This window comes from Seriola dumerili, unplaced genomic scaffold, assembly GCF_002260705.1.
Source record: "Seriola dumerili isolate Sdu_G_001 unplaced genomic scaffold, Sdu_1.0 BDQW01000002.1, whole genome shotgun sequence".
Lineage (NCBI taxonomy): Eukaryota > Metazoa > Chordata > Actinopteri > Carangiformes > Carangidae > Seriola > Seriola dumerili.
This window is the reverse complement of record NW_019174257.1, coordinates 10935256-10950055: the sequence shown is the minus strand read 5'-3', so window position 1 is coordinate 10950055 and position 14800 is coordinate 10935256. Positions and strand designations below refer to the sequence as shown.

The window sequence follows — 14800 nt, the reverse complement described above, 5'->3', positions numbered from 1 at the left end:
GATCCTCCTCAGCACTTAAGAGCAGACACAAGCAAACTCCTATGAGATGCACCAGTTTTCTTACTGGTGTTATGATATAATATAATGTAATAACTGGCCTGACTAAAGACTAAAAGGCTTAATGACATCCTGAGTCTCTGCACTCATCAATGTTTATACATAGACCAAAGATTAAAGTGTGACACAACTTTTTCAACTTTTTTAATGACACTGAAGCTGTTTTGTGGTTAAGAAATTCTATTTAAAGAGATAATTAAAAAAAACTGATTCATGCGACAATTATTGCGGAGGGAACTTCATGTCTACCAATTACTGCTACCAGAGATACATTGTTATATTTCTAAGGGGAAGGCTGTTTTAATTTTTGTTCTTTTTACAGGAAAAAAATCTATGCAAAAAAACAAACAAACAGCAAAAAGCTTTGAAAACACAGTTATTTAATCACCAACGGAGCAGCAAAGTGATCTTTTATTGTTGTTGGAATGTCGCAGATTATTACTGTAAACTATTGTAAATGCATGGATTTACAAACACAAACATTTGATTTTGGCCACAGTCATGTCTGTCTGATCTGAGCACCACAAGCCTGGCATTTCCTTCTTTTTAACAGTATCAATTTAACCTCTGCTCCATCATGTACAGGAAAAAACTTAATTCTGGATCTTTATTTAAACACACTTTCTCTCCTAAAATTAGAATTCATAATCCATATATCATGTTTGTACTACCTTTAGAATTCATAAGCCATACATCATGATTTTCAGCATGATGCATGGATTATATCCACATGCTACTTCCATAAGATTCCATCACATTTGCATACTGTAGCTGCTGTGAAACTTCATTATATTCTAACTGTGCCTTCCACATGTATTTTGCTCTTTTCGATATGAGCTATCCACTTGCCATGCACACTATATGATGGGATATCTGGACGGGGAGGTTCTTCCTCCAAATGCATTTTTCTAAAAGCCAACACCTGTGCATCATTTCTAGGTGACATTCTGGCTCAAACTACTTCAGCGTCCTCCAGCTGTTCTACCCTGCTCAATTCTGCTCTGTGTTTTTGCTGAAACTCGCAACCAGCGCATCTTTTCAGCTGCCTGCTCTGATTTCAATTGTAGTGTGACTCAAGCACCTGCTGTCTTTCATGCTTTCAAAACCTTTTCATAACAAGGTCATTACACATAAAACCAGAAAGCCGTTTTGCCAAGTGTTTACCAATTGACCTTTGTCACCTCAGCATTCTGACCTCCCTCTCCTCTTCTCACTGACACATACGACCTTGTCTTAACCTGACTTAATGATACCTGGACTATACTGGATACCTTTTCATGCCCTCAACAGTAGCAGTTCAAGATTTGTTAAAAACCAAAAGTCAAACTACGCTACCCAGAATGGAAGATTTTAAATGCCCAAATCAAAACTATGGTTCATCTTGTGACGGGACCACACTAGCCACAACTGTCAATTGCTTACATTCTAATCCATGAGTACTCAGTAGTTATTACTACATTATTAATTAAATGAGTAGTCAGTACTCATGGGTCGGACCACACCTATCACTGATCTCAGCCTTCCTTTTGATATTAACTACACTCTTAAGTTTTGTGACTGAAATACACACTGTTATATGTATTTCTGTTTCATGTGTGGACTTACTGTGCTACACAAACACACACACACACACACACACACACACACACACACATTTGCATAATGCATTACCATTTCAAAAAAGACAGAAAAAGCTCCCTTGCATCCCCTCATTAAAACTAATGACAGTATACAGTGTGAATGTGCGTGTAAATGGTTGTTTGTCTCTATATGTCAGCCCTGTGATTGCCTGGTGATCAGTCCAGGGTGATCCCTGCCTCTTGCCCAGTGTCAGCTGGGATTGGCTCCAGCCCCAGTGGTATAGCTATTGAATGGACATACACTTTTTCACTTTGTTTTCTGAATTGTAATATGTATTGTATTTCACTTTATTTGTTTGTCTGATTTGTTTTCATTGAAGCATTTTAAATCTTCCATCACCCAGAACTAAATGTATTAATCAACATCTAATTACATAGATAGGATCATTTCCAAGGGCTAGGGTTAGGGTTTTAAATTACATAAATTACATTTTGTGAGTTTCTTACTTAAAGGACGTGAGCCAGTGTATCATGCTGTACACTAGTCTGGCCTTGAATAACACTGTTCTAGACCACCTCTCTGACTGAATAATACATGATGTGACCAGAAAGACTCACACACACGACTTCCTCCAGCAGACATATTTCTGAAGCAAGTGAGTGAGTGTGTGTGTGGGTTGGTGTACGTGCTATACACAGGTCCCACACCATGACAGCAACCCATTAGCCGAGCCAATCGGCAGTTATAACCTGGTTTCCTAGGTTACGGCCTTCTCAGTCACTCCCAGTAGACACACATCCAGGGTGGTGCTTGCTGGGAAACCTCACTCTCCCTCTCAGTGTGTGTCCGTGTGTAGTATGTATGTCCATCTTTGTGAGGACCGATTCGAGTTTTAGATATAGGGAGTGAGGACATTTTGGCTGGTCCTCACTTTGGGCTGGACCCGGATTTGGTTTAAGACCTGGTTTGAACGTAACGCTCACGGTATGCATTATGTCGATGAGAGTCCTCACAAGTATAATAGTACAAACATATCTATGCCTGTATGTGTCTGTATGTGTCTTGCTATGTAGTGAATTTCTAAATGTATGTTTCCATCAATTACAACAATGCAAATATTCTGACTGGACTACATACTACATATGTAGAGTACCACCAGCTCTTAAAAGAAAGCTGGTAATGCAGGCACATCATCACAGCTTCCCATCTAAAATTCCCATTTATGTTGATTTTATCATTTTCTTTGCCTATAAATAGCACATTTTGTTTTTAGCTGCTACCTTTTCATGATCTTTTGGGGCTTTCCCACAGGTTGTACTATAGGTGGCAACGACACACAGATGACTGTGTACACTGCCAGAAATTACAATTTGTCTAATTTTCTCTTTATCGATGCACCAGCTTCCCCACCCAGCAAAGCAGAAGAAAAAACATATATATTGGTATAATCAGCATATGTTTACCACTTTCAAGCCATTCCTTTCAGATTTGTTGTGGTCAGAATTGTACTGTATCTATCTGCAGTACTCACCCTCCGGTCTGTACTGTGCTACTATGGTAACGGTCTGTCCTGCATTCTTCAGAGCTGCAGCTGCCTGCTCGTGTGTCGCACTGGACAGGTCCACACCGTTCACCTACACATAGACATGGACAAAGAAAATTAAGAGTCCACACTGGATCAATAGTAATAAATGTATAGTGAGTGAGCACAACATTAAGAACACTGTGTGTGGGTCAGTGACTCACAGGTGACCAGTCCCTTGTGTCTATGCTTGTGCAGTATGTGTGCACTTTGTTAAGGCTTGTTTTCGTGGATGAAATCTTTCCATGTCAGTACCTCCTTGCATACATGAATACATAATACAGTCACAGTCAGTCTGCAGGTACTGTCTGTGTCTCTACAGTCAAGGGAATTAATCCTGTTTGAGTCCTGTCTGGAGAAAATTAAAGCCATATTTCAAACTAGTGGGACACAAAATACGGCTTTAAAACACACATTTCCCATATTAGTGGTGACTGACTCACAGGTGACTCATAGGTTATGGGAAATGATGCCAGTTTCCTCTTAAAATTTAGACTGTAGATTAGACCCTGTGAATGAATTCACAGCTTCAGCAAAAATTTCTGTTAATGTCAGTTGTATGGCTCTACATCAATAATGTACAGACACAGATGTACAACATCATCTAACAGAATGACTCCCTAGATAACGCTGTGTAATCTATACAGCAATAACTGCAGAATTTGAGATATGAATCATAGTAACGGTGACAGTAGTTGTGTTATATACATATATATATATATATATATATATATATATATATATATATATATATATATATATATATATATATATATATATATATATATATATATATATATATATATATATATATGTGTGTGTGTGTGTGTGTGTGTGTGTGTTGCATGTATTAGGTGTTAGCTCTTACCGACAGGATGCGGTCTCCCTTTCGTAGCTCCCCACAGAGATCAGCTGGACCTCCAGCCAGAATGAAGGAGATGAAGATTCCCTCTCCATCCTCTCCTCCAACAATGTTAAAACCGAGACCTGTGGACCCCCGCTGCAGCACCACCCGCCTGGGTTCTCTGGAAGAAATACAAATCAAACACATACACTGTATTGCAATAAAAGGAGATTAGGCAACTTAATGTATGACGCCATCAGTCAGTTATGACTCAGATAGTAACTGTTGCTTTATTGCTGCTTAAAGTTCACATCTAGCTGACAGATGGAAATAAAACCTGCTTAACCACTGTCTAAGGCCTGGTTATAAGGAGCAGTGAGAGACGGCAAGAAGAAGACCAGATAAGAAATGATATAATTTAAAACTTTATTCTTATAAAACAAACAGTTACTGTAGTGCATGTATCTAAATATTTTCTGTGAGAGAAGCCTACAGAGTGATGATAAATGGCACATCTCAGTGGGAGAAAAGGAAATTTAATAGTAGAATCATTCACTGTGTTGACCAGCAGATGTCAGTATTGCACTGTGTCTGTTTTGTTGTTCAACCAGTTAGTACCTCTGTCCTAAACACACAGTGCTGAGGTTATGCTTGTAAATGCTTTGATACTTTAGTGAATCAACAGCTAACTTGAAAGTCTTTCGACAGAAGGAGGAAACATGTTCAGAAACAGGAAATCCAAGTCAACAAAGGCCAGACATGTAAACACATGTTAAAGACAGAACTGAAAACTGATTCTTCCAGCAGTGGGGGGACCACTGGACCTGCATGTCATTCTTCATTTTGGATGAAAGCAATCATGATAAGTGCAGAAATGATTCCAGTTGTAATGATTTGTTAGTGAGTTATCAGGCTATCTATTAATAAACTTACATTAGTTGGATGTGATCTCCATGTTGCAGAATGAGCGTTTCAGTTTTTTTAACTGTTTAATAATCCTTTGTTAGCCTCTCTTCTAACGAGAGATGTAATCTGATCCACTGCATCAGTATCAGGAGCCAATACTGAACTTATCAAACAGATTCTGTATCAGACAGATGTGACAGATCCACATTGAATACAGTTTCATATAAACTCTGTGTTTCTACTACTAGATACATTCAGTAAGGCAGGCTGATGTTTACCTCAAGTTACAAAACAATTCTGTGTGTGAGTTCCATGCAGTGAGGTCAACAGATGTTAAATTTGAGAAAAACAGCACACTGGTGTTGGGTTGGTAATCGGTTTTGGCAGAAACCCTGAGTTAAGGTTTTGGGATTGGTGCCGAAAGAGGGAAAATTAAGCAGCGCGTCCCTCGTTCTAAAGCATGAATTAATGAGAAGAAAGTGAGAAGAAACAGAAGAAAGCAGATGTTCTTAAAAAATGTGATCATTCAGTGGAGATTCTTTAAAACCCATAATCCTCTATTTGCATGACAAACTAATCAGAGAGTGAGAGAGAATGACGTGATTCAGAGGGTGAGGGACAGATAAAAACAGAGAACAAAAAGAACTGGAGAAAAGAGAGAGGCAGACGTCAAAATGACCATTCTGCAGTCAGTCTGAGGCTTATCAGATTTATTATAATCAAAGCGCATTGATTGGCCCAAAGGTTTATGACGAATTTCTGGTAACCACGGTGATGCCAGCTGAGTGACGAGGGCCGTGATAGGCTGTAATCCCTCCATTAAAATGGATTAAAGACAGTAGAGCAGCACTGAGAATCTGCATGCGTGTCTGTGCATGTGTGTACATATGTGACCCGAGTCCTGAGAAAAAATTCGCACTGCCATCTGCCTTTTACTGCCAGACACACACAGTCGCGCACACACGCAGCAGAAGCAGAGTGAGCAGGGAAGGACAGAGGTCAGTCAGTGTATTTTCAGCTCTCAAGGACTCTGTTTCCCAATCCGATGTCGTGGACCTCTTTTAGAGCCACTAAATACCTCGGAGGGGGACATTAAATCAGCCAGGAAGTAAAGAGAACGTAGAAGGAGAGAAGCCTGACCTGTGACCCTGCAAACAGCTGCATTCACAATAATTTTTAGAAACTACTACAGCAAACAAGAAGCTGCTGAATCTAACAGAATTTCCTCTGTTGCTACAGAATTTTGAATTTTCTTTCGTTGACAAACTTTGCAATAGGAAGTGAATGACATACATGATATTTTTAAACAAATAATGACCTGATACTGATGTTATCAGCCTGAGAAATGATTTGCAAGAGCTGAAAAGTTGCCCTACACATAGCTTCTGTTACTGCACATAAAAAACAAAAAGTTTTCTGTTTTTGTTTGTACCATCCCATAAATCTTCAAGTGTTTGTGTGATCACATGTGATTCCTCACCTGGTGACGTCGTCGTCTCCGGTCATGGCCCTGGGCAGCGGTGAGTATCTGGGCGTGGTTAACGGAGCGGGGCTTACAGACTGACTGCCACTCATGTAGGGGCTTATATGGTTGTCTTGATGTGGGGAGTACGCTGGAGGAGCAAAAACAACAGTTATACATAAAAATAATGTCAGGTTAAATGTGTACCTACGTGTACTTTCTGTATAGTTCCTACTTTGAAACACTGTTATTATACGACCGGCTCTGATCGGTAAATATAACTTAAAATTTATTGTCTAAGTAATTGATTGTCACACGATCACACAATCAGTTACAGCTCCGTCAGTCAAAGCTGTTGACAGACTGTGTATCATTAGATGCATTGCAGATATATCCAGAGACAGCAATATGATGCTGTTTGGTAATGTGTTATATTCGGGGGCGGCGATAAATAACATGTTTGATAATATGCTGATTTGGAGAAGTGACAAGTGGAAGTAATCCAGTGGACCACATTTACCCTCTCTGATGATCAGACTCTTGTATAACACATTTCAGACTGTCTGGGGAGGGGTGTGGTCACTGTAGAATCTTTTAAATATTAACATATATTTTTTTCACAGTTATTGAGAAGATTTTTTACCGAGAGTAATAAATGATATCACGACATGGTTTTCACAAAAGGCGAGATACTGATCCACACCTTTTACTGTTAGTGACATACTGAAGACTTGCATCTGTATTTTTCTGACAGTTGGGGGTGAGCTTTGTAGTGTACTCCCTCACACACAACCTTGACTGTCCTTAAACTGAGCCTAAGTGATGATATGCACCAGTGTTAAAAGTCCAATAAACAGTCATGACATATAACTTTTCAAAAATGTGAACTACATTGTTACCACCTTGGGTTGCATGTCCTGATGGTGGTCTGTGATTTCAGGCTTCCTGTGCTGTCGCAGCAATAAAAAAGTCCTAGAAAAAGAGTCTATGGGAATCTAACTGAGTCTGCCTACAGTCTAGTGGTAAATGAGAGCTTTCTTATAAACTCAGTCACTCAAAGCAAAAATCTGCACCGACAGCTTTGTTCCTTGCTGCTCTTTATCGTTCAGCACCATCTGGCTCTAAACTGTTGTTGCAATGCCGTGTGTTACATTACAATTTTGTGAAGAAAAAGTGAGTCTGGAAGATGCTGGATTGCACATACCCATGTTATCCAGTGAACTATGAGCAACATCGTACATACATATACTGCATCTGCTTGTCTCATGGTTAAGTATTGTACCGAAAGCTCTGTGCTGTGTGTGTGTGTGTGTGTGTGTGTGTGTGTGTATGTACTTACAATTTGTGACGTCAGGCGGAGGGAAGTTGTCATTGATAAAAAGGGAGGTGTGTTTGGCCACACGAAGGTACACGACGTCAGGAGTCGACTTGAGCGCAGCCACTGCCTCCTCATGAGTTACCTCCTCCAAACAGGAGGCATTCACCTGGACACACAAACACATGTACTACATTAGTATTTATAGACATGCGCCTTGACACACAGACAACATGTAGACAACACCACACCAGGCTGTAGCAGAAACATACAGTGGGGATGGTATTGTGCAGTTTTCGTGTCTCTTAGCATCTACTGTTAGACATTGATTTAATGAAGAAGAAGCTCTCATCATGTTGTTTTTACTTTTATGCTGAATGAGTCTGCCGCTGTGTTAAATCACCTTTAAGAAGCCGGGAGGCAGAGCAGAAGAGACGCAATCTGATACACGCATACCCTTTTACACTGTACTTCTATGATAATAGTATAATAGTCTTATTATAGAATATAACATAGCCAGGGGTAATGGAGATGACATGATGATTGTTTTTGCTCATATTTTGCTCACAGGCTAATAAACCTGATTGTCTATTCTTATCTGACAGTTGTTCAAGCAAACTTCTTCTGGATTATTTCAGTTTCAGTTTTTCTTGCTTGTACAAACAGACTGTGTGATAATTTGCTTGATAACATGTTTCCAAGTGCAGGGAAGAAACAGAGAGAAGAGGGACGAAAAAAGCATAAAAAGGTGCCTCTTACAGCTACAAGTTTGTCCCCTATCTGTAGCCGTCCGTCTTTGTGTGCAGCCCCTCCCTCGATGATTTTAGTCACATAGATGCTGTTGTCGCCAGGGACATGCTGGTTTCCAACTCCACCTGCTATACTGAATCCTAAACCTGACAGAGAACAACGACACATCATATTGTTAATCTTCGTCCTGAGTAACCAGAGGGTGATTTATACATTAAACATATGCAGTAGCTGTAATTGTGCCCGTGCTCCCCCTCCCCCCTTGCTTTGACATGCCACCTTCTCCACAAAAGTCACATAGTTGTACCTTGTTTATCGTTCTCACTTGAAATCTCACTGGTTTGTATTCCCTTATAGTTCCTTAAAGCTGAAGGTCAGTACTAATTCAATTTCAAATATTATGTGCTGGACTACAGAGCCAACAAAACACACAATAGCTCATTGTCTGACTATTACAGACTGCACTGTTTTGTAGTATTCACTCACCTTTTGGCCCTTTGACCAGCTTGATATCCATGATTCTCTCAGTGAGACTCCTCCTGCGTCGTATACACAGTCTGACCAGACCTCCTGCTTCTTTCAGTGCCTCCACAGCCCCGCTGTGGGTCACCTCCCTGACGTCCGTCTCATTTACCCGGACTATGCAGTCATTCACCCTGCACAACAAAGTCGCATGCAGTAAAGATGTCATTTGACTGGCATGAGGAGATAAATTGTGAAGAAATGCAAATGTTACAGTCTCTCACTCTGAAACTAGAAGTGGGAGAGACATATTTATGCGAGAGGAAGCAGAGTGGGAACACCTTCCTCACAAAGTAGTTTGACCTTTTTTTGAAATGATTTCCTTTTTGAGGTTCAAGGAAACGGTAAAAGGATATTTGACTGATGTGAGTTCTACTTCACCATTCATACAGTAACAGTAGTATTAAAAAATACCATTGACTCTGGTTGTGATCATTAAAGTGAAGAAAGACTCATTTATAGGAAATCGGCTGTGGTACCTGAAGAGCTTCTCTATAACCACTGGCACTGAAATGCCTGGATAAATTGTAGAAGACATTACACGTCATTATTCCTCACTGTAATTACACTGGCAAACTTTCAGTCATCCCTATGGTGAAGCACTAAAGACAGCACATTTACTGTTTCCATACAGCATCCTTAAAGAATGCTGATTGAGTTTGTTTGCTTTGCTACATGGTGACAACAGAACTGCTGTCTAATAATGTCACCTGGTCAATATATATATACCTGAATGTATTTGCTGTATTAAGATCATGCAGCAGTTATGGACTGCAGCTTACTGATTCAATTGGCAATTGAAGGGTTTTAAAGACACAACTATTGTTACAGGCAACAAAAATCTGTTTAATTTCAGGGGTCACGACTTGGTTTTGGTTGAGTTTAGAATTCTGATTAGGTTGAAGTAAGATGGAGTAAGGTTTGGTGTCAGGCATGTGCCTTCAGGGAAAAATGTAAGTTCAAAACAAGGCCCTCATATTTCACAAGAGAGTGTGTCTCTACCTGAGTCGTCCATTCTGAGCTGCGGCCCCTCCAGGTATAATCTTGGTGATGAAGATGGAGGGGTCTTCTCCGATGTGGGGGTTATCAGTCCCTCCTGCGATACTGAACCCGAGGCCTGAGTTACCCTAAACAGACACACAGACACACAGACACACAGTGTGGTTTAATGGGAAAAATCAACATCATCTGATTGTCAATATTGGTTTTAAAGGTTCCTCCTGTCCACAAATCAACACATTACCACATCTGACGTACATCGCCTCTTCAAATCATCAAGAAGCATCTACTGTAACAGTAAGCTCTGCAGATATCTCTTCTCAGCAAATGACACATAATAGATCACCTCTGTGAACTGAACACATTACCTGATGGCAGCCATTGCTCTGTGCATGTTTCTCGCACTTTCTCCTGCTGTGTCATTGGGTATAACACTCGTGTAATGTCTGCGCCTGTGTTTGCGTGTATGTCCATAGTGTCTTTAAAGCAGATCCAGTCAAGCAGACAGAACCAGGTCACAGGAGAATAGAGTGAGAGAGGGGGAGAGACAGAGAGAGAGCCTCAGGGTGAGAGAAACAGGAATATAATGAGGGAGGGGGGGGGGTCAGGGAAAGAAAGTAGGGAAGGATGGACGAGGAATAGTGAAGATGGAGAAATAGGGTCAGCAGAGTGGGACTGATGGTGGGAGTGTGTGAAGGAAAAGCAGAATAATGAGAGGGAGGGAGAGGAGAAAGAGAACTGAAGACGAAGACAGCTAGGACAGAGCAGATGGAGTCTTTATGATCAAATACTCTCTGGTCTTATGTGTCTATTTTACGCTTCAGATTGAAAAGATTCTGTTTGTTTTCTAGCAATAAAAGAAGAAATAAAAACAAACCAATTTATTTCTCCTCCAGTGATGAAAAATATGGAGTGTCAACTAACTAAAATAATAATTCATTAATTAACTTATGCTTACATGTTTCCTTAAAACATTACTATCATTTAACTTATTTTAGTGTCACACTGTTTGTGACTATGCAGACCCCAACTTTACCTCAAAGATGTCTGACAGCCTAAAATAGTAGTGAAATATAAAGTAAACTAAGTTCACTGATGCTGTAAGAAGTACTCAGATCACTGGCTTTGGCAAAAGTATCAAATACTGTATATCCCATTACGTACTATAACTGTCCTGTATTCAACATTAAAAAGTACCAAAGTATTAACAGCAACATGTACTGTACTAAAACTATAATAGTATTCATTATACATTTGGATGCATTAACATGTAAGCAGTGTTTCAAAGTAACAGCTGGTCAATGGGTAACTCATTTTAATGATTGTCAGTTTGGTAGTTTAATTAACTGAAACACAACCCATCCTATTTTCACATACTCCTAACTTTCAAAAATCTGAGTCTGCAGAGTAACTAGAGACTGCAGCTGCTTAGAAAATGTGGAGCAGTAATAAGTAACAATATTTCACTCTAATTGTAGTTGAGTAAAGTAACTCACTATACAATTCAAACACTCAGTAAAGCACAAGGACCTAAGAATAGTACTGCAGTACAGCACTTGAGTAAATATATTTAGTTACTTTTTTACCACTAGACTCCACTTCACGTTTTATAGCTTTACATAATTCGTATACGAATATAGATTCACTTACGACCCAAATAATTGTTTTGTTTTGAAGCGTGCAGGAGATGAGAACTACCAGCAACTTTAAAGCTGACTTTTTAACATTTTACTTTGTAAAATATGTTTTATTTTATTAGATATAGAACATACATTAAATAATATCACACTTTGCAAGCTTGTGCATTTTCTAAACACTGCAAATGCTTATTCACATACAGCATGTGAATCAAATGGCCAGTTTCAAAATGCAATGGGCTATTTCGACCAATTAGAATCCCTTTACAGGAAATATTTAGGGTCTTTTTGCACCTTTTCTCAGCTTCGTTTGCATGTTTCTGTCACAGGTTCTCCTAGTTTAAAAGAGACAGTCGTGCAAAATCAGTTGATGATGTTTTTAGCGTGATTATGGAGGAGAGTTCAGGGAGGACAGAGGTCAGTCTGAGCAGATGGAGGTTCTGTCACTGAGAGACTGATGTGACGGAGTACATTTACAGAGTGTGTAATACGCACGCACGTTGATGGTGTTCTGTCACTGTATGCGAGTTCTTACCCGCTCCAGTGTGATTTCCTCATACTCATAGTCTGCTTCTGTTCCATTCACCTGTTACAGAGAGAGAATTTTGTAAATTAAAGGAAACACTAGAGGCTGTTTTCCTGCAATGGACGCAAAAATACTCATTTGATTTTACAGTAAAACTTTTGACATTAAAATGCGGAGCTGCAACGATTAGTTGATTAGTTAAATGATGCTCTTTGACACAATAGCTGGTTTTGGCAGGTACTACGTCCTCCCATGTTGCATCAAACTTTCTTGTTTATCACAGGTTTATCCAATTTCTCACTGTCATCTTACTGTATGCACTGAACACTGTACCAGTCAATGTGATATTTCTGATAACCTACCAGCCTTCAGGAGTTTCTCTTCCAGTTCTAATACAATGTGTGAGCTGATTAACTGATCGTTAATTCACTAATCTGGTAAAACATTATACAACAAGTATCAGAATACAAAAGTGAATTCAGGCATTTGATAATTTATGAATGACGCATGAATCCCACAGATTAAACTGGTAATGCGTGCTTAATGACGATGTACCTCTGATGTCATATTTAAGATCATCCCTGATGAGTTGTTGCCCGTGAGCCAATCACACTGCTCGGCCAGGACTGTACGCACTATAAAATATATTAACGTCTACATTTTCTGACTGAATGAAAAAAAGCACACAGAATTAAATCTGATCTGAGCAGACTATTATGTATTTTGCTTGGTATATACTGGGAGATGAGTGTGTTGTTCCTTCTATAACTGCTGCAGGCAGGCATGCACGCAAACACACACACAGACACACACACACACACACACACACACACACACACACACACACACACATACACACACACACACACACACACACTCACACACACACACACACACACAAATGCAAACACATACACACAAAAACACAGTGGTCGAGTGGCATCCCAATGGCCCATGTAATCCCCTTGGCTGTAATCTGTGTCTCTGTGCAGTCAGATTAGTTTAGATTTTGAATTCCGGTCGTTTCAAACAGAGGGCACAGTCTTCCATCAGACACCACGTACTGTCCACTGATACTTACCGTACACACACATTTAAGGACATATTTACAGTGGATTGGTTCGTAGTTTAAGGCTGTCTATAATTCACTATAAACATAAAATGTCTTGGAATATTTCATTAATTAATTTAAATTATTGGTTGTACTGTAACTGTATATTTATAATAGAGTTTTAAGATTATCAAAGTTATAGCCAGAGCTTCCTATGGGCACAGTAGGCAGAAATGGCATCATGCATCTGCCATTATGTTTAACTTTTTCCTACTGAAAAAGTTGATTGACCCTTGCCTGATATTCTCTTTCAAAGAGTCATCAGCAATGAAAGTAAAAGTTTATTTCTTTGTATTTGTTACAGGCGTTAATCAAATTTCTTTGGACGCGAGTATGTCGCATCAGTCATATCATCATCAGATCGTATCAGTGAAATGTTGAGTGAAATATGTGTGAGAAAAATCTTTTACTGTGTTTTATTCCAGGCAGTTCAGCGGGGAGTAATTCCACAGTAATTACATAATAAACTTATCTAACAACAACAGACACAGAGTCTCTGTGGCAGCTGGCAAACCAGTATGACATCTGGATCCATCTAATTTAGGACTGAGCTTTTTGACTAAAACCATGATGTTACATGTTACATGTTACATTATTCTGCATATTGGGGAGAAATATTCAAATTACTGCACATTTCCAGTAGCTCCAAAAAGTGCTGCAAGTAAATTAACCCTTGATATTATATTTTATTTTTGTGACTGGAATTGTTTATAGAAAAAACGATTTGATGTAAATATTCACAAAGTTCCACAATTATTGTAGATATCACTTAAATTTCATACAGAATCTTGAGATTAGAAATATACTGATTATACTGTGAAAGAAATCCTTTATATTCAAACTTTCTCTTTGTATCCAATCCCAAAGGGAATAAAATCATGTAAACAAAAACATCATCCTGTTGATATATAATGAAAAGGACATTTCCTTATAACCACAGCAAATTAGTTCAGCCTTAAGGTGGTATGTTCAAATTAAGGTTGTACTCACTGTTGTAGCTGCATAAAAATGTCATGTCATTTAGTCTTTATCTTAAATCTGTGTGATTTAACCTCACTTGACTTAGACCAAAGTGTCACCTCCACAACTGGCCATTGAGATTTTACAGTATGAGCAGGGAGCAGGTGCAAAGTCCACAGTTGGGTAGAGGTTTAAATTTGATATTGATATATTCTATTAGAGCCAGTACTCACATATGGGGGGGTGTCGACGCTGTCTGTGTTGACCACCACTGGGGGGGGGTTGGCCTGCAAGAGAGAACAGAAGCATTACCAGTCACTTTTAATTTGAAGGATATTATCATGAAAACAAAGACGTACAGTATTTCACCAAGTGCTGCCGCTGAAGGAAGCACACAGACACACACTCTCACACACACACACACACACACACACACACACACACACACACACACACACACACACACACACACACAGGCAGAGAGCAGTGATAATGACTTACTCGTCTCATGTTTTGGTACAGCATGTTGAGAACCTCTGCTACAGATT

The 14800-nt window shown here is 39.4% G+C and overlaps 1 protein-coding gene across 1 annotated transcript in view; it reads right to left on the bottom strand.

The window, feature by feature from the left end:
- LOC111237413 (discs large homolog 1-like protein) overlaps positions 1-14800 on the bottom strand; it is a 105291-nt gene that overhangs the window by 29976 nt on the left and 60515 nt on the right. The window contains exons 10-18 of the mRNA XM_022766536.1: positions 14486-14539; positions 12191-12241; positions 10022-10146; positions 8984-9153; positions 8507-8643; positions 7772-7916; positions 6451-6583; positions 4089-4245; positions 3170-3272 (exon numbers count right to left, since the gene is read on the bottom strand). Of these exons, the coding sequence (XP_022622257.1) occupies positions 3170-3272; positions 4089-4245; positions 6451-6583; positions 7772-7916; positions 8507-8643; positions 8984-9153; positions 10022-10146; positions 12191-12241; positions 14486-14539 (1075 nt within the window). The remainder of the gene's footprint in view (positions 1-3169; positions 3273-4088; positions 4246-6450; positions 6584-7771; positions 7917-8506; positions 8644-8983; positions 9154-10021; positions 10147-12190; positions 12242-14485; positions 14540-14800) is intronic.